Source organism: Apus apus, chromosome 3 (genome assembly GCF_020740795.1).
Source record: "Apus apus isolate bApuApu2 chromosome 3, bApuApu2.pri.cur, whole genome shotgun sequence".
In the NCBI taxonomy this organism is placed as follows: Eukaryota; Metazoa; Chordata; class Aves; order Apodiformes; family Apodidae; genus Apus; species Apus apus.
The window spans coordinates 68,521,186-68,542,692 of NC_067284.1; the positions used below are offsets into that span (position 1 = coordinate 68,521,186).

Consider the following 21,507-nt stretch of genomic DNA (forward strand, 5'->3'; position numbering starts at 1 on the left):
TTTATGACTCAAGAATTATGTGTGTTTGTGTACAATCACTTAACATTTGTCTCTCCTACTGTCCTCAAGTGAAGACTGCCATGAGAATGGATTTGCAGAAGTGGCAAGTAAGTAGTATTTAGATATAAATGTAAGGCAATTTATTAAGGCGACAGATATAACAAGTTCGAGATAGCCACTGATAAATGCATTGACTACAATAGTGCTATTAATAGATGTTCATATTGCTAGCAATAATAATGAAAAGTATACAATACACCTGGGGATGCTTTCACCCCTACCCAAAAGGCAAAATTAAAATATCTTACCCAGTCCCTGCCTGGGGGGAAGAACAGAGGATCAGGCCTGTCAGCCCATTCCAGGTGAGGTGCTCTTCTCATGCCACAACAAAGGGTTCAAGAACTAATTTATTCCCTTTTGACGAGGTGGAACTTAGGTCATAACAAGTGCACTGATTGGCTCTTAACAAACTAATAATTTTTATTAATTAAGAAAAAGGTAAGGGAGATGCCCAGTGCCCACTTCGTATGTAAAGTCAAGCTTTGTTAATACCCAGGGCTCGCTTTGCATGCAAATCACCTGATGAATTCATACAGGCTTAGATCCAGGCCTTTATCACATGACACCTGACCGTGGAGCCTTCGCTTCACTTCACAACCTATGCCCAGTCTGGCTATGTAGCCATTAGGCACCTGGGTTTGAAGATAAGCAGACAAGGACAGTGATGCATTTCTTTCTGCCAGTGAATTGGGCCTATCCTCCCTACCAGACATAAATTTGCCATCTTGTCAGGTCCAAGACCGATATGCAGTTAGGCACTTTCTCACGCTCCTCTGCAAGAAAGTAAAAACAAAGCACAACCCAAGTTCTGTCTTCCCACAGGTACCTTTACAAGTCACACATGCATGTCACATTTATCCCTTAAGTGAAAACCAAGCCAGAAATAGCAAGCTTGTGTAATGGCTGTTTCTTGAAAAAGACAGCTTATGAAGGACAACGCACACTAGAATAGATCATTTAGGTTAGAATTAAGAATCAAGTTAAAGGACAGGGTGGAATTTTGAAGACAGAGAGGATGCAAGGGAAAATATTCATTTTGTTTGCTTTCCAAGGTAATTACACCACTATGAGTGTGAAACAAACATGGCAGAAATGGCTTCAGACAGCAAAGCATCATTTAAAAGAACTGCTGAGCTCAGTTAGAGCTAATCAACAATAAATTTGCATTTTCACTGATTTACAGGACTGTGTACAACAATATTACTGAATGGCATGGAGAGATGAAATTGAGGATCCAGAAGTGCTTTTCCTAGACACCTGTACCTCTCCTAGTTAGCCAACAACAGAGAAAATACTTTGGGGAATACTGACCAGAATAAGTCATTCACGCTTCTATGTGGAAGTTGAGATGACAGTCAAGACCAAATTCTGCACAGCAGTCAAGACTCAGCACTCCTATACAAAATACTACTCTGAAGTCTTCTTTTACAGAAGTATATTCCCTGGTATTTTATCAGGGACCCAATCCCACATCTTTCTGCAGCAACCATGGTTAAACTTTTCCTAGCACCAGTGGTGGCACCATGGTGATTTGCCATGTCCCAAAAGCTCATTATCAAGAGGGCTACTGAACGCATTTGCAATAGCTTGTTTTGGGAGCAGGTCACATGCATCACACTGCTTTGGGAAGGCTTGGGAACTGGCATGCATGTTTTCCACCACACTGTAAACCCAGCCTGATGACAGGGTGACAGATGACAAGAAGCCTCTCCTGACATACATTAGCTGGTAACTTCATGGTAAGTGCTCTGAAGATGGAAGATATCTACAAGCCCTGCATTTGCAAAGCATTTCACTTACAGAGCTGTTCTGAGACAGATGAAAGAAAACTTCTACATAAAGTTAATGATGTTATCAAGCTTGCTCACACTAAAAGTACTTTAACAAGTCTTATGTAAGGGAATTAAATTTGCTGCAATTTAACTAAGCTTCCACCTTCAGAGAATAAAACAGAAATTCACTACATTTCTTCTTTTTGAAGAAATACTCTTCCAGAGAGTTGATAATCCAAGCACATGGCAAAATAAAAGCGTATGGTAAAATTGGAGAAGCAGTTGAGTATTTGTTATGGGAACATATGCACTGTGGAATAAGACTGCCAGAGTGACAGGAAACATGTGCTTGATACTACAAACTGCAACACTACAGATAACACTAGTCTATTTTCATCTGCCTTTGATTTTTGAAAGGTCAAAATAATATAGTACAATTTTCAGAAGAGGTGTCCTTTTTTAAGCATGTAACATTTAATTACTATTTATTCTATGGATTTCATCCTCTCCTGCTTAAACTTATTAACCAACTTGACCATAATAATTTTAAAATAAGATACACAAACTGCACTACTTGTTGTGTAGAGAAAATCAAGCAAATTAACTACAACAAATATAATACCTAGTCCTGCATTAACTTTCACTGCCTCTCCTAGTTGTATGAGACAGGAGTAAGTGTGCATTTCTATGGTTATTAAAGCTCTATCCTTTCAATTTCCTGAAGATTTTTACTGAAGAAGTAATGCATAAAAGCTTATGCAATGTTGACTCATATTTATGTCACAAAAACTAAATGGAATGTTCTTTGCAATGGTTTGTTACAGAGGGTTTGCAAGGATTTTTGAAGGGGCCGTGACGGACGGGTAAAAAGTTTGTGGGTAAAGTTGCTGCAGGTTGCAATAAACATCAAACCGCTTGGTGGGGTTCCTTTTACCAGTGCAATTTAAGGATCTGAACTCTGGTTTTCACCCCTCATTGCATCACAACTGAAGAGTAAGGCCAAAATTTGTTTACTTCTCTACAGAAGCAAGAGAGACCACTAAATCGATCTTAAAAGTGCTTGTAAATGCTTTATTTCAGAAAATGTTCTTAGATAAATTGAGAGGCCAACTCTGCAATGTTTACCCCTGAGCCCTGGTAATCACCCCATTACCACAAGAGTGAACACCTCAACTCATCCCTTGAATCTAGGTCATCCGCAATGCAGCCATTTGCCAAAAATAATGTGACAGCATAAAAGCAAGAGCATGGGTGAAAACCTGAAAGAGAGTGAGGAGCAGATGGGACAGTGGGAAGGGAAGTGACACATCCTGACTAACAGTTACTGACTTTTTTATCTATCTGTAGTTAGGCACACTGAAAATGGAGGGCAGGGTGTGACTGAGCAGCTGGGGGAGCAGATGGGATGGAGGAAAGGCTGAAAATTGTGACAAAGCTCTGCCAAACAGAATGTCAATTTATTTAATTTTTGAAGTGAGCAGTAGAAATGAAGATGGGTTGGGTCCAAGAAGTGGGATAACTTCTAAAAATGTTTGTTAATACACACTGTCAATGGGTGATAGTGACAAAAGTGTGTTTGGGAGACTGCAGAATGGAAGTGAGGGATGACATGTTCTCATTAATGTTGGTAGACACCAGGCTTAAAGAGCAGCAGGAGCAAGGGAAAGGCTACATGTCAATTTAATACCTAACTCCTGCATGCTCAAGCTGAGCAACAGATGTTGAATAGGGTAAGAGGAGAAACTCTATCAGAGAACAGAAAACCAACAGAAGAATTCCGGTTAAAAACACATGCAAAATACCCATTTATTAAATAAGGCAAAAGAAACTGTGGAATCTCCAGAGCTATAGGAGTATCAATATAAGGAACAGGCTTCCAAGCAGAAAGTGAACAAGATGTGCTACCAGATCTTATCCATCAACAACTGCCACATCAAATGGAAGAATAAATGTAATTTCCCATCAACATATACTGTAACTTTCAGTAATCATGGCAATCATTTCTCTAAGTCAGAACCAGTTTCCCTTCCTTTGATTTGTTTTTCCAACATTTTATTTTCTTGCAGTTGTTCTCTTCCTTATCCCCAAGAAGAACTGTGGCCTGAGGTCACCCCGTTTCTTTTCAAGGTATATACTTTCCTTCCAAAGCAAACGTAAAAATTAGCTCCTGGAAGGCTCACACGTAAAGGCATGAACTGACAACATTTTTCCAAGAGACAGGATGATGCAAACGATCTGTAATTCCCTACATCACTCCTATAAAAAGAGGACCACACAATTACAATCGAGCAGCTGTTAGTTAAGATCTATTTTGAAAAACAGAACTTGCTTCTCAATTTAGAAACAAATGCTATCTATAGTATTTGAGAAGATACTCATCTTCTCTATTGATGTCTTACTAAACATTCACTCCACAAAACGCTGTCTTACACTAGCAACAGTTAATTTTTAGATTTTCCATTTATAGCATCTCTCAGCAAACAGCCAACCCCATTCTGTTTGAAGAAAGCCTCCTACCAGCTAAAATGTATTCACTACATTTACAGATGCATGTGTGAAAGTTTGGCATACACAGAAGTAAATTTTGCTGCTTGCTTCTATACTTACTCTTCACTCTCAAAGAACCTGCTCAAACATTTTTTTTAAAGTGGCAGCTTGTTAAAAGTGCAAAATGAACAGCACTGGAATGCACCATTCTGTTTTTTCTATTTCATGTTGAAAGCAGGGAATTTAACCCAAGTAATGGTAGTTTCATACTCATATAAACATCTCAGCTCTCACCAAGGAGGATAGGTCAAGGCAGCCATACATGCTCCTCTGTGTCCATGTCCTTGACATCCTTGGTTTTGTTCTGGTTCCTATTCTGCCCACTGTGGTTCTCTCAGTTTCCTCATCCACATTTTAATGCTTTCACCTCTTAAATTGCAACCAAATCGTGAAAGAATCTAACTTCACCAATCATTAGTGCTACATTTTGGTCCTGCCCACATTTGCTCTCCCACATTACCACTGTGAAACTGGTAACAAATAAATAATACACAGTAATAATCCCAACGGAGGCATCTGATAAACACTCTCAGCAAATACAGATCTTGCTTTCCCTGTGGCAAGTTTCTGTAGCCGAAGGCAGAAAGTCAGGAGTGCAACTGCCCCTCTGTATGTTAACTTTTATTTCTGTACCTGCTGACATCTATTGTCTGAGCCAATTTTTGAGGTTAACAACAGAGGGAGGCTGTAAGAGTAACAAAGGAGCACAAAACCAGCAATGCTCTGCCCTGTTTTCACCTTGTGTGCATCAGCCAGCACGTATTCACCTCTGATAGGCATTCAGCAACTCAGTAGAAAACAGCATCTAGGTAACTCAGCTTGCTGTTTCTACATACCACACACAAAAGATCAGTTGTCACAAGTCTGCCCTGGCTAATGTTCACACCTAGGGAAAGGAGGTCCCATTGATTTTGAGTCAGAGTACATCTAGATCACAGAAGAAGCCATATCGCAATGATGTGGCTGAACTCAAGGTTGGGAGGGGGGGTGTGGGGCAAACCTCATCCACTGGCCTAGGTTTTAACATTATGGGTGATACGTGTATCTCAAAAAAACAATTCTGCACTAGAAAACTGATGTCTGATTAAGGGACTTTGTTCAGCTACCGCACCTTACATTCTTACAGGTGTCAGGGAGTGAAGTGACAAACACAAGAGAAGCCTAGACCAAGCACATGAAAAGGTTATGAAGGAAATATTACTGGCAATGCTTACCATTTAATTGAATCACCATGTTGCAATAAAAAGAAAAGGCCAGGCAGCTTTACATTTTGCTAACCAGTGACATAAACATTATTTCCACTAAATGCAGCGAAATAAAGATCAAAGCCTAGAGTCCACTGAAGAACAGCTGAGAAGAGTCTTTATTTATTACAGAGATCTTATTAAAGATCTAATCTTGCAAGGTGTTCAAACATTCTTCCCTTGCACAAGTTCCTAATGTTTCGTCAGATTTTGCCTCGGTCAGCTGCAGAAAGAAGCTGTACAGTTTACTTCACAGCAGTTTAAAATGAGTTATACTTGCAAAAAGAAATTCTGTCTGTAATTACTGCAGCATAACCCAATTGGTTTTATTGTCCCACTGACTTTAAATACGGAGGGTCAGCCTGCTACCCCAAACTGCTTAAGTATGTTTGCAAGAGGGAGGTTCCAAGACATCAAACTCCTAATTTTCCACTTCCTTTCCTTGGCTTTTGTCTCTTATACCAGGTGCTTTTCAGATTCCTCTCCATGAGACAAATAATCTAGCAATAAAATAGACAGAGGAAGTAAAGCGCTCTGCTGGGGTAAAGTGCTAGGTCAGCTTAGTAAAGATTGCATCAGAAGTGCATGCAGAGGAGGAAGTGGTGAGACTGAAGGGAGGAAAGGGCAATGAAACCTTTCCCCCTGCAACAGCTGTGAGCTGTTAGATCAGCTTAATTCCCTGTTGAACCACAGCTCAGAGGTCAGTCAGCACCTTTCCAAGCTCCACACCAGCTGTCTGCAGGGTCACTGCATAAAGCACAACTTACTATGAATAACTGCAAAAATTTCAATGCACCTAGCAGAAGAAACAGGGCAAACAAAATTAAAACAGAGAAAAAAACAAAACAAAAAAACCCTCACCACGCAACTTTTGTGGTCTAAATTCTGCTCTCTGTGAAGCTAAGGATGCCTGCCAGCTGTCATTGACCACATCTTAAATACCCAAAACACTTGTGATATTTTAACTATATAGACAAATGGAGGGAGTTATTCTTCTGGGGAAAAAAAAATAAATCTAACACACCAATCAAATCTAATCTAATACACTGACCAAGACCAAAGACACCATACAAAACATCTCCACTTTTGCAAAGAGAAGTCTGAAAGGCAATCACAGTGCACTGCAATAGACCTAATTAGTACACCTAAATGAATGAAACATAGAAATCACAGTATTTTATACTTCGAAATTCAAAATACTTACAAGGATAGTACAAATTACTTTAAAATAAGCCATGCTTAAAAAATCAGTTGGTTTCTCAAATTGAATTGTTTATGGTGTATTTAATTTTTTTACAAAATAAAGCTAGAAATAAGATCCTAAACTAGAAATTCTTCATAGCATTATTTTTTAAAGAGAGATGTGGTGCTAAGAGACACGGTTTAGCATTGGACTCAGTAGAATTAGGCTAATGGTTGCTTTCAATGATCTCAAAGGTCTTTTCCAACCAGAACAATTTTGTGATTCTGTGTCTCAATTAAAAATTTATTACCAGACTGAATGACATATTTTCTCTCTACTGAAGAACTAGAGAACTGTTGCTGTTTCAGTTGAGACCAAAACATTACTTTTAGCAATCTACCAACTTCAACCCCTGTGTTTCTTCTTCTGGATTTCCAAATATTTATTTTTTTAAAAATCCGTTCATTTAAAGATGCTGTCAGCTATTCTAAGGTTTAAATAATTCTAAATCTGTTTTTAGATCAAGATCTAATTTCTTGTAGAGATCTAGATCTTTCTTTCTGTAGGGAAAAATATAAATCAATGGATGAATGATAGCCATTAGCATTTTCTTTCAGAAATCTGTCATTTTTTAAAAGTCAATATTAATTCTGCCATTTATTTTGAATTAGTTACTATTTGAATTTCTATTAATCTGTAAGAAATAAATATAGAATCAGTGAAACAAAAGACTGTTTTATGCAGTATGGGTCTAAATATGTTCTGAAAAAGTAAAAAAAGAACCGGTAAGACACAATGAAACGTTTTTGGTTTAATATAATTTCCCTATGGTGCATAGCATTTATTGATGTTTCATAGATAATGTTTTAGTGAAAAGACAGCACTACTTAATCCACCTCTAATTTACTGATATCTAACAAGTAATCTCTAGGGAGAAAAAATATATGTACATAGATAACTTCTCACAACACAACTCACCAAAACATGAATGTTCAGAGCACTGAGAAGTACATAAGAAGGAGCTTCAGCTCTTTTAGAGCTGAAATCAGGAACCCAGGCACTGGTTTGCAAATAGAACAAAGGAAAAGTTTCAGATAAATTTTTTGGGGTCAGGAAGTTTACTGTTTTCTGTAAATATTTATGTGCTGATTTTACTTCTCACAAATCATGTCCATGCTTCTTTGTTCGTTCTAGTTCAAAATGCCTGAAGTGACATTTAAAACCTGTCAGATTCCTACAAAAGTGTTATTTACCCATATTGTGCTAGGTTTCAAAGGCTGAGATTTAAACTGCTGTAAAATCTGCATAAATATAGGAACCAATTCTTTTTATATGTATTCTTAGTGAGCACAAGGATTCCATGAAGGACGAGAATCAAATGTGTTTTATTTAGATTTTTAAATATTTCTTTTGCAAGAGACATGAGACAATACAGTGGGGGAAAAAAGGGTAGCAGTTTTGATATAGTCCTTGTTATTCTTTTTGATCAATTCAATTTTTAAAACAGAGTAGAAATAACATTAAACTTATTTTTCAGGGAATTTTTCTGATTTTACTAATTAAACACCTAAATTATGTAACTCAACTTTAATAACAATGTATGAGAAGGTTTGATAAATAGAATGGGTTAGAACCAACATAAACATCTACTTTTTCTTTTTGCCTTCCTCCCCCAGAAACTCATCTGCACTTCTGGGGACAAAAACAGACTTTCCTTTTCAAGAATCACCTTCAAGAGCCGACATAGCAAGTGAGTGAAGCACAAGAATGCAAAGGATTTCAACTTGTCAACAGATGAAATTTAAGTGAAAAAACCCATGCATCAGAACAGGGTTCTCAACACCTCTCACTGAGACAGGATTATCACAATGCTTCCAAAAGCCAGGTTATAAGAGAAAAAAAGAAATTCATACAGGGCGTTAGGGAATTTGCAGTTCATTTTAAATGTAAGGGATAGGTCTTAAGAGAATGTCCTATCACTCCATTCCTTAACAACGAAGGGTCAAAGTCCAAGTACTCACCTGCTCCCCAGTCTCAGTATTCAAGAAAAAAAATGGGAGTTAGTTGGAAGAGTGAGAAGAGAGCAATGAGGAGTAGTTTGCAAAGACTGTAGCTCTGGTTGTTGTGGAGAAAGCTTCAAGGCACAAGGCAAAGCATGATTCAGTCATAACCAACTGCAACAAGATCTGCCTAATGCACTAATTCACATGCCAAAACTACAAAAATAAAAAATATTGGCTTCAGAAATATTTACATGAAAGATGGAAGATCTACAGCCATGCTTCCAAACAAAAATGGAAAACAAGGGAGACATGAAAGGCACTGGATAGGCCTTTAAAAACACTGGATGAAAACAAAGGGGATGTTCACTGACGGGGAGTTATACCAAAAAAAAAGAGAACCCTTCTGCCAGCATCAGTTAACTACAACCAGAATTAAATGTTAGAAATTAATCCAACACATATAATCCCACCTTCATAATGCCTTGTCCCTATATTTTCTATGGTATTTAAGCACTTAACTCTTCAACTTTACAATAACTTAAGAGTAAAATCTCTAATACAGTGACATGACATACAAAAAGCCCTTATGCTTATATTCCCTCTTACATATGGATGCCTTAAAAACTACTTTGTCTTCCAACCCACAGAAAAGTACACAGCCGGTCAGATGGCGAAGCTCAGTGTCATCCTAGTAGGAAGATTAATAGATCTGATAACTCATTCTCTAAAAATGAAAAGAAGCTGCTTCCAGACTGTCACTGAATTTGCAGTGATGGACAATTGGATAATATATGGTAGCACTGGCTGTTATTGCCTACTAAATTAATCAGCTGTATATGTTGCAATGCATGGGATGCTACAACAGTGAAAACCAAGATGGGTGGAATGGAGAAAAAGCACAATTACTTGAGCACCAGGACTTCATCAGGCTGCAGAGTGAGTCGCCACCACCAGAATCTTACACAGGAGTATAAGTTCTGTGCACTTACGACTAGTAAGGAAGCAAGACGTGGGAATTATTTATTCTTACAAACAGTTATTAGAAGACTGGGGATTGAATAGTGAGCAAACCTGCAGGCTAAAATGGCCATCAAAATTAAAATAGTGCTTTTTGCATATGATCGCATGTCAAAGACAATTCTGTCCCATGGAGATGACAGTATGAAGGTCAAAAGCATAAGTGAAAATATCGTATTTTTCAAGGCAAAATAATATTTGGCTCTTTAGCAGAATAAGATTTCCCATTGCAAACTTGTTCCCAGAATCAACCAGCTGCTACACACGCATTTTTCCAGGAAACACATGGTTAGAAATATACACTCCTAATTTTAGTGAAGATGAATATTTTAAGGCCATCTTGAGTGAAATCAGAATCCAAATGTTAGAACTGGCTTCTGTTCAGCCATATACAATGTGACAAGCAGCTGCTTACTCTAGGACCACAGGGGAAGCTTTTAAGACTTTCAGTGTTTGCTTTGCTGATACTTTGCAAAGTCCTAGCTATATGGCTTACCTCAATACTGGAGGGTGGGCAAGGGATGCTAACTTTCTTATCTGTTATCCACTCCTTTTAATCTAGATTACATCAAACTATTAACCACAAGCTTCAGGTGAGCATGGAGCCATGAAACAAGAAATGAAGAGAGATTCAACTTACAATTAAATCTTGAATAAGTGAAATAGAAAGTATCCTCTTGACACCATTTTCCACAATGACTCCAAGCCAGTTAAGTGCACCCCAGTACCACAGATAACTCTGTCCTCCGTGCCAATAGCTTACAAAGGCAAAAGTGAGGGCCGTGGAAAAGAGCATTCCCAACAGACTGGACTGAGATCCTCCCATTGGAACATATATGTACCTGTAGGTGAAATGACAGAGAATCAGTGTTACTAGAGATTTCCCAGAAATCTCAGAAAATCATCCACTGCAGAAAAAAATCTGTTATTTTGTGGCATAAAAAAAAAATCTGAATAATTATCTGACATTTTCTATTTACAGAACTTGCCCTAGCTTCTACAAAGCTGTAGAACACTTCATGAAATAGGTGCATATACCATTTGGGAAAAAGACAGTTTTCTGGTAATGGAAACTCTGCATTAGGCAAATGTATAGCATAAACTATATTCTTAAAATTGCAAAAGACAAATGTTCAGGCTTTTTAAAATTGCAATAGTTGCAAGATAACTTACATCCACAGAAATCACACGTAATCTTCAGGTGAATTCAAATTATAACATTCTAAAAAGTCTAAAACATTTTATAAAGTCGTACATATTCGTAACTTATCAAATGTTTTCCATTTGTCAAAAATATGGAAGCATGTAGTTATGTTTTATTTTCAAAAGCTTGCAATTTATTTTTAAATCTTTCATTAACAATTGTATGAAGTGACAATATCTCCTGTCTGGTTCTCATATTACTCTCAGGATCACACCTGCCTAATGACTTTCAGAGCACATGTACAAAAAAAAACAACCTAGGGTGCTATAAGAAGCAACCCACATGCAATTATATTCTGTATTTAAACAGACAGCAAAGTTGGCCAGAGAGTATTCCACACCATATATAATTCAGGGACCATGGAAGTCAAGCCCCTCCCTTCCTTCTTCTTCTTCCTTTCTCTTCCGTCCATGGCCACTGTCCAGGGAGGACTCCATCTGTCCATCACTGTTGATCCCCAGGCCCGTTCATTCCTGACCCTCACAACTCTCCCCTCAGCTCCTGGCTGCTCTGCTGCTCTCTCTGGCAGCTCTAGGACATTTTGGAACTGCTTACAGCTCAGGAGATGCCAGGGGTGGGGGGAGGCAATAGGATTTTGCACATTCCAGCACATACCTGTATTTGTACATATTTTCTTTTGTCATTAGTATTTAATTAAAGCTGTATATATCGATTGGTTTTCAATCCAGAAAGTCTCCCTCCTATTCTTCTCTCTCCTTCCCTACCTGGATGGTAGGGGGAGAGCATCGAGGGCATTATTGTCACTGGTTTAATTGTTGTTCCTGAGTCATGCTGTGACAAAACTGAATCCAGGACTCAGAACCTTAGTCTTCACTCGATGCTTATAAGTGACCAGAAAGCAGGGCTCATTCAATAAAATGGCAGAACAGGGTTCTGAAAGCTGACACTGTTTTCTGCATCACTGCACTTCCTTCTCACCTAGAGAGCTACATCCACTCCTGGCATTTTCCAAGTAAGGCATGGACAGTGGCCAGCATTTGTCTGAAAAAGTGACATATTTCTGTCAACACTCTGAAGAAGCTCATCAGGCAACAGAGTCACTCTCCAGCTCATGGGTACAAGTGAGGAGATGCAGTATATGAGAACTGCCAGTAACAGTTCTCAGCTGTCATTCCTTTTAGTATGATGCACTGTACTAATATTTAAGACTATTCCTACTTGCTAAGATAAAGGAAAAATTTTGCAGTGAAATCTTTATCACTGGTTATCCATTTTTACATTGAGAGAAAAATACTAACTTAAAAAATTAAAATGCAAAATTAACATAGTGCTTTTTTTCCTAATCTTAGGAAGTGAGGAAATAATTACCAAGTAACAGAAAGCTAATTAAAAAAATAAATCTGTTAAACACTCCAGATTCTCTCAAAGCATAACATCAATATACCTTTTTACTTCAAGCTGCTACAGGGAACATTTGTTTACATTTATAGTGGTTTTCAGTATAAGTGTGCTTTTTACTTAGCATATGAAGATAAACAGAAATTAAGATCAATATTTTTTTAGTTAAATTGTTTTTTTCTTCTCTCTTCCCTTCCTTTATTTTTCTCAGGTCTAGTCTTTTCTCACCACCTCTATAAGGAAACAGTATGGTAACAATAGACACGCAATCAATAGTCAAATAGAGGCATGTCTTAGCAGTCTGTAACCAAGGGGATCCTCTGCAGGGCTCTGGCACAGAGGGTGAAGAGAGAGGAGCCACAGACCTCTCTTGCTTTGGACAAATTTCTTCTATGTAAAGGACTACAGAAAGGAAAAAACAAAGCAGCTCCTCCCCTCTTAGGACATACTTTCCTAACACCTTCCCTCTCCCTTTGTAAAGGCTAATTGCTCTCTTTTTTTAGACAGGGCCCACTGCCATCACCAGTTTCCTTCCCAGGCTGGCTGGAAAAATGGCAGCCCTAAGGGCAGCACCCCTGTGCCCCTGCAGCCTTGTGAGCATGGTAGCACCTTGTTTCACAGAGCTTCACCAGCCCAAAACAGGACACTGCCAGCCCTGCCACTCTCAGCAAGGCTCACTCCCTGTCATACCTTTATTTAAACACAGCATTTAAAGGTAACATAGACACCAGCAAGGAGATCTTACTCTAAGCCCTGAGCAAACCGCTCTGCTGACCTCACCGGGTCCCGGGTTAAATCCATGGCACAAAAGGTAGACTTTACTGCAGAAGTAGCTCTGGGATTCTGTACAGTCCCTTTCCCGGCACTGATACAGAGCTGTCTCACGTGGGCACCAGCCGTCTTGTCAGCACAGGAAGCCACTACTGGCACTGGCACTGCCAGTAAGAGCCCAGCAGCACCAGCTTATTCACTGGCAGCTCCGTTTAGGTTGGCCTGAATGGCTTTCAGATTACTGTGAAGAGAAAAACAGGCTGTTTTCTGATTTTTAGTGTCTAACAACAGCAGTTAGATAATTGAGCAGCAATAACTCGCAACTGATGAATGCTAACACTCAGCGAAGTTTTAGCTCCTACTGAGGACCATGGCAACTGTGAACTGAAAATTCACTTGCACTATCTTTGTGAAGATCTGTCTGAAGCAGGATAGAAGCCAAAAGGAGTCATGTAATCTTTACTAACACTTCGACCTTCCCCTTCAGTACTCTGGAGAATCCACAAGCAATAGGCAACTCAGACAACATCCAGCCAGGCTCCATGCCAGCCACTTTGTGCTCTCTGATATAACCAAAATTGTCTTGTAATGGAAACACCACAAGACCCCTTGTTATTACAAAAATTAATTTTGCTTATTTTTGAGCATTGTGGTAGTTAAGAATTTAAGTTCTGAATACCTTCCCTATGTGTTTACACAGAAAAGTACTAATTTGATTACAGAAAGATACATTTATGCTCAAGTGTGAGGGAGAATAAACCAGTGAATAATATTAAGCCAGAAGATAGAAGAAAGCTCTTACTTCTCTATTATCCTTTATGACACAACATATGCTTTGTAACTAACAGTTCGTGGTGGTTTAAACCCAGCCCCACACAACCCCTCCTTCACTCCCCCCTGAGAGGATGAGGAAGAAGAGGAGGTTCTTGCAGTACATTAGTTGTTCTGTCCCCCAGTTCACTAACAAAATCCATGAGGAAGGAAGAATGAAGGCAGGGAGAGAGAGATATTAAGGGGCAATGGCTACTCCTATCTGCACACTTGCCAACTCTTTTCCTTCTTGCCACTACTACTATCTACCTTTGATCTATCCTACAGTCCTTTCTTTACTGCAATTAGAAACTGAAGGTTTACAAAAAGAGAGGCTGCTGTAGAGCACACTGATCTGCTATGCTGTATGCAGTACAGCATTATGTAAACATCTCATTTTAAGCTGCTCTGCAGTTTTTAAGACTATTTCCATCTCTAATCACAGAAAATCCATTGAGAAGCTCAAAACCCCCAGTTCAGGGACTATTAACTCATAAAAGTAATCATGTCTCTTTGTGGCAGACTAACACAACTCAAAGGAACACCCTCATGGCAGAATTTTTTAACAGATCATAAGCAGATTACACACTTACTATAGGTGTGCAAGGAAGGCAGACTTAGCTGAAAAACGTGGTGTTAATGTGCAACAAGTTTATCTGAATTTACATACAGAAAAAGAAAATTCAACAGTTATTTGGTGGTCAGTGGGCCAAAGACAGATAAATGAATAAAAGCAACTAAGTAGCTTGCAAAGAGAAAAGGATGTTAAGGAAAGTACATGTGAGGATGGTAATAGGTCATGTCAGTCCAAGATATTTTAGAGGGATGGGTAATGCTGGTACCCCTTAAGAGCCATGAAAACTCCAGACAGGAAGATTAGGCCTATGGAAGATGCTTAGTATAAAAAAATGCAGGGTAGGCAAGTATTTAAAACAAAACAAAACCAAAATCAACTTAAGGGATCAAAAGTCAATCCCTGCTAAAACTTTGAAGGAGAAAGGTGTGAGAACAGAGAAGGTTTCTAAGCAGGCTGTCAAATGAATACCACAGGCCAGGCTTTGCCAACAACTTTTAGACTGGAGAGACCCTTCTTATTGACAACAAGAAAAGGCACTTCATGTTGTCAGAAGTAAAAGTTGTGTATATTAAATAAAGATAAAAGAAGGAGTAACAGAACTCCATGTAGATTAAATATCTCAAAACACCTGGGGGGCATTTGAGGCACATAAATATAAATAAATATTGAGAGACTGTTATACAGTAAAAATTATTTGAACACATAACTGACACAACAAAACATACATTCTTAGCTTTCCCCTTTCAAGGCAAAGATGCTGTCAGTCTTCACCATATTTCCACAGACTCAAGTTTGATTTCCAACTAAAACTTAAATGCTATTAAACATGTTAATTTTACAAACAAAACATAACTGTGTATGTGTCTTCTGAATACCGATGTACCTTACTTTTAGTCCCACTTACAGTAGCTTAAATCACCTTATCTACAGCCAGCAAGCTGTTCCATTTACAAAATTTATCTTAATTTTAACTTGCTAAGTGAACATTAGAGAACTGGATAAAACATAAATGGTACCGTTTAAATCCCTAAAGCAATGCAAAACCAAACAATAATAGCTGAGGTATTTAAAAGTGACATTTACTTACAGAGAATAACTTTTAAATCCCATAACCATTTTGTTAGTTTTGGAAGTGGCAATCTACAGAATAATCATAGGAGATCTGACAATCATTCCATTGGAAAACACATTGTTTCTTCTCTTTAAATGGCATTTACATTATAAAGTTTTTATTCAGGTAACTTTGGAAAACCACTAAGGCAAGCATTTGCAACCAGTTAAGAATCACTCTGAAGGGCTTTCATTCCTTCAGGCCCTAATCCACTGCACTCTTACTTTCACATGCACATAATTTCAAACATATTTAAACCCTGAAGTAAACAGAAGTAAAGCACCTATTTAAATGCTGCTCTATCCAGGGGATTTCAACATGTACTTAAATCTATTCCTGAAGTAAGGCCATATAGCAGAATGCATGCTATCCATGATTTTTCTTCTCTCCTTAGGTTTTGGACTGTTTTATCCAGAAGCAGGTGAAATGTAAATTTAAAAAAAAAAATATGTTAATTTGTTAGTGATGGCAAAATTCATGTAAATACAATTAATTAATGAGGGTTTTTTGTTTATTTCAGGGAATATTTGATGTTAAAAATTCCAGTTCCTCTCAAATTTCAAAGCACTCAATGGTTAACAACACTGGTTTTAGTTGGACAGTTACATAGCCACCACAGTAAAACTTTTAGAAGTAGTAATAGTCTTCCATCTTACATTCCAACAATAGGCGTCACTTGAGGTTCTGCATAGCAATGCTGTCCATTTGTGGACATGTATACAAAATTGCATTCAGGCAGCATTATGCCTGGAGAATTTCACCATTTAAGTCAATAAAAAGTCCTTAGTCATTAGTTATTAAATCAATAGTCAATGTAAGCCTGAATAATTTTGCAAACAGACTTATATAGCCAAGTTACTCTTCATTTCACCTCTACAATATTCTGAGGATTGTCACCACAAAAGAGATTTGATTGAAATGAAAAGTATGACAGGACATAGGGTAAGAGCTAGAATTCCCTCTAGAACTGCAGTTGAGCTTCCTTAATCTATTTATTTTAAATCCTGTGTTTTCTTTTTGTGGCCTTAGATCATTGGTTTCAAACATTTTCTCTACTGCATAATAAAAATATTTCAGTCCCAGTTCTGCAAATTCTTACTTCTGGGTGATCTCTTACAATCCCTGTTTTGTCCATTCAAGCTTTCACTGACTTGGATGGAGCTATGCAGAGCACACATGTAAGCCTCTGTAAGACTAGGTCCTACATGAATAAATCTGTTTTAAATCAATGAAACATCTCCTGTAAACAAGACTTTGAAGGCTAAGCCCCACATATTTGCACTTGAAATAAAGAAAATAACCAGAGGTATTTGGATTACCATTTGGCAAAATTTCCATTAGGATAGGTAAGCCTTGTTCTTACTGGAAACTCGATTTTTTTACACAGTCTAATAATTTTGCTGGGCTGCAGGCAAAGCTTTTTAAATTCTGTGGAGAGAATCTTCTTCTCTCACCTCACCAGCTTAATGTGATGTTTAGAGAGACCTGGATAAGTGCAGACCCTTTAAAGTATTTAAGCTAATGTTGGCTTCAGGCAAGCCTTGTTAAACCACCACAAAAATGTTTAATGAGAAACTAAGTCCATTTGGGTTACAAAGCATTAATGAGGATATTCATATGCAAGAAAACCCAGCTTTATAAATATGACCTGAATTTTGGTTCACTTTTCAGTTGTTAGCATGCTTCCCAGCAACAACTGAGTGTGCAGTTTCACATTAAATATAAATGAGAAGTGTTTAATGTGTTTTTTCCCCCTTGCATTCAACATCAAAAATTATAAGTCAAGTCCATATGTCAAAGGGCAGATAATTGGGGAATACTGAACAAATCATTTTGAATTCAGTTTTTCAAGGAAGCTCATGTTTTTCAAAGAGGTTCATTTACTTCAAATGAAATTTTAATCTAAATCATAATACTTCCTTTTAATAGAAAAATTTCATTACTGATGGACTGCTGTGCTTGGTTTTCTTCCAGCTGCATCTAGGACGGAAAGAAACCCTGCCTACCACCTGGTTGCAGTCAAACACAACACTACCAGTCAGCTACCTTTGATCGCAATGGAAATGGGAGACGTTCCAGATGACCAAGGAGCCAAAAGACCAGTTATATCACCAAGTCCAAACCAGGGCCCCAACTTCTCTCCTGAGAGTAGGAGTCTATATCTTATTGCTAAAACAGCCTAAAGCTAACTGCCTACAGCTCAGCTACTGGGTGGGAGAGGGCTGTGTCCCCAGCTGGCTGATGGTGCTGGGAAACAGGCATCTCCTCTCATGTAGAGCTTGTAGAGCTCCCCAAAACTATTTTCAACTTAATTCCCCTCAGGGGCCCAATTCATTTCTGATACTCACAATACACCTACTATGCGCTGATAATATCTAAACTCAGCACAAAGCACAGCAACCAGGCTATACTCCTTTGAAAACCTGGCTGGAGGAGGGATCTATTAATAGCACTGTCAGTCTTTACTTATAAAATGGTAGAGGTCAGGCTCTTTGCCAAGGAGACTTGATGTATCTTTTCTCTCAGAGGAGTGCTCCAGGTGTCTGCTACCAGGCTGCCACCAGGCAGAAAAGAAAACAAGATTGAAGAGAGTGAACATGCAAGAAAAACACAAGTCTGTGGCTAAGAGCATTTACCCAGCGAGATGCAGAGATCCCAGACCTGCTTTATGCACCAGGAATTGCTCACTGTGCCCTAAACTAGGGCACAGTCACTAGACAAAATGCACAAGCGACACTATGAACAAAAGAATTCGGGGTTTTTCCTCATTTTCTTTACTTCTCCTGACTCTTACATTGGAGGACCCAGCTCACAAGTCAAAGCTCTCCAAACCTGCAGTAGAGGTTGAATAGGCATAATTTTCCCAGAAAAATCATCCCTCCATAGCAAACACCTTCCTTTGCCATCTCCCACCTCTAAGTCTGCATTCACAACAGCACATTTTACAATAGTTTTCAACTACAGCTAAAAGTAAGAGAGACCATTTCTTCCTGTATATGTCTGCACATATCAAATTATTTGTGGTTGAGTTAGTGAAAAACGGTTAAGTGTCATTTGTTGCCTTGACCATGCCAAGAATAAAGGTACCGCACAGAAGTACACTTCTCCCTCTTAGAAATTCCACAGGTGTAAGCACAAGCTGTTTAGCCATCCTGCTAATTTTAGTATGCCAGGTACATAAGAAAAAATGCAGATTAATCCACATCTATGGATTCAGATGTTTAAAACACACTCATCACAGTACACTTAACAGCTACCTTTTCCAGCACACCTCTGCCAAAGGAGTGCATTAAATGTAGTCACTATAATAGAACCTATATTAATTTCCTTATTAAAATATTTTTGCTTCGAGACAAGGCGATAAAATTAAACAGCCCTTTGCAATTTGCTAGGTAATGGAAAAGACTGTTTTATTTTCACAGATCCCTTTGTTTTTGGAGTCTTTTGCATTTATATATATCACTTTTTACACATGCACGTCAAAGGGCTTTTTAAGTAGCCACAGACCACACAGCAGTTTCACCAAACCATGCAATACCAAGCCCAGCCTTGCTGGGCTGTATAGTTCTATAAGCAAGCAGAAACCAAGGCATCAGAAGACATTCACCTGAGTACATCAGAAATACATATTTTTGTGAGACCAGAATAATGCTTGAGATCTGCAGTTCCAAAGTCAGTGAAGACTCGGTAAGTGTTACAACCTGCAGATTATAAGCCGAAGTCAACAAAGCGTACGTCAAACACACTTCTGAAACAAAGTGAAGGCATGTAATTAATGAAAAGCAGAAATACAGAAGTGACATTGCTTAAATATTGAAAGGAACTTGATGACTGTCAATGTGTGTCACAGTTTGACTCAAGACTGGCAATTAAACGAGGAACAAGAATGCTCCTATCCCTGCCCCCTCCCACCCGAGTAGAGTTCACTGAAGGAAAAAAAAAAAAAAAAAAAAAAAGTAAAAAGAAACTTGGCTCCATCCTGGCTCAAACCAGGACAATGTATCTGCTTAAATATTAAGTAGCATTACATATTCCTCCAAGATGCATATGCATGATTTTAAAAATGAGACTTGTGACATTATTTCAAGCTAAGTAATTCGCTCACCTCTCTCGAGTTCACACTTCCTAGAAAATACTGTCTGCAGTTCTGGGAAAAGACTATTTATAAAATATGTCTAGGCAAAGCTGGGATGACTAAAATCAAGATTATACAGCAACTTCCACGCTAAAGCACTTTCATACACTCTCCAGCCTGTGTCAAACACCATTCAAACACCTGCAGAGCTAAATGCCCTCTGATAAAGACTACAATCCCTTATAAGTGAGAATGAATATAGAATTTAAACAGATTGAAGCAAAATATTTATTTTTCTTGAAGCAGCACCTTTAAATAATGATTTAATTTTTTTCTCATTTGTAAAGAATGTATAGACATGCTCTCCTAACACCAGTAGGGAACATGGTTCAATCCAGATAAAAACTTAGGTGGGAAATGTCAGTTCCTGTGAAGTCAGCAGCATCGGGTGACCAGCGCTAAACAAACCAAGAAGTTTTAAACATGCAGCAATAAATTATCCCAATGCAAAGGTAATACTTCAGTAATAAGTGCTGTAGTTACAACCAGAAATCAAAATATATATGTAAGGAGGGGAAATGGGGGGGGGGGAAAAAGGTGCATACCCAAGGAAAAAGGAATCGTAAAAGTCTGTCAGGGAAAAAACTTAGGTTATCACAAAAAGGTTAGTAGAAGATGTACCATAAATTTTCTTAGCCTCCTGCAACACTTAACTGTATACCTGTCCAATTGTCTTAGGGCAGTCTGTTTGTTAGACAAGGAGAACAAATAGCAGCTGATAAAAGAAGGTCTTCTCTGTATCGATCTTCATGAAAAGCCTCAAGATGATGAATCAACAAAACTGGTGTTAACTGGGAAGTACAAATGTAGGCCAGGGAAGGCAGAAGACAAGCTGAAGACCACTAAGACTGTCAGTAGCACTCTAGTCGGTGGGCCTTAATGAAATTCTCTTAAATGTATTCAAGGAAGTTCACACACTGGGTCATAAATTATTGTTTTCCCTGTTTTCTCTGTCTTGAGATTTCAACAGGCTGTAAAAAGCAAATAACCTCCTTTTCTGTCTTCAAAAGTGGGGGAAACCAACCAGGAGCAAGAAAACCCCTCCCAGCTTGGAAACTGCCTAACAAATTCCTGGCGGTGCTTATGAACAGACCTTGAAACAGTGCTCGTATCATCCTTAGTATTTGGGGCTAACCATCTGAAAAATAGCTTCAAAGAGTTAAATAGAAACTGCAACATCAAGCTGGCATGTTTTGCCTGAAAAACATCAACTAAACCCAAATCTGTCAGTTAAAGTCTAAAAAGAGAACATCATGGTAGGATAGCTATGGTTTAGCCTTGAAACTGCTTGAATTACTCACCAAACACCAAATGGAGAATTTAAACTGCTCCAGGACACAGTAACTCAAACTCCCAGCAACAGAATGTGGGTACCTCTAAGGGCTGTGTGCTCCACATCTGGGACAGTGTTAGACACTCACAAACCACCAGATGGAGATGGAATGCTTCTCCTTGACTCCAGCCTCAGCTGAAAGCCAGTGGGCAACTTACTGCTCTTGGCTGTTGATTTTCCACTGTCTTGCCAAGACCAGTCCCTGGCTGGCAAATGGGTTCAATCTGCAACAAATCACCACTTGCATAGGTATCACTTGACTTTGAGAGCTACAAGCAGAATAACATTGTCCAATGCTTTCTGCCTCCAAACTGAGACAGACCCCACCTCCAGGAGCACTCTTCGTTTTTGTCAATGGGTGCTTCTTCTGAAGCACCTTCT

General features: G+C 38.6%; 1 protein-coding gene across 7 annotated transcripts in view; it reads right to left on the reverse strand.

Annotated features, from left to right (window-relative positions):
• HHAT (hedgehog acyltransferase) overlaps positions 1 to 21,507 on the reverse strand; it is a 186,810-nt gene that overhangs the window by 96,030 nt on the left and 69,273 nt on the right. For all 7 annotated transcript variants that reach the window (XR_007888903.1, XR_007888902.1, XR_007888904.1 and 4 more), the window contains one exon: positions 10,467 to 10,668. Coding sequence is in view for 3 of the 7 variants with exons in the window: in XM_051613526.1 (XP_051469486.1) it covers positions 10,467 to 10,668 (202 nt within the window). In the remaining 4 variants the exon portion in view is untranslated. The remainder of the gene's footprint in view (positions 1 to 10,466; positions 10,669 to 21,507) is intronic.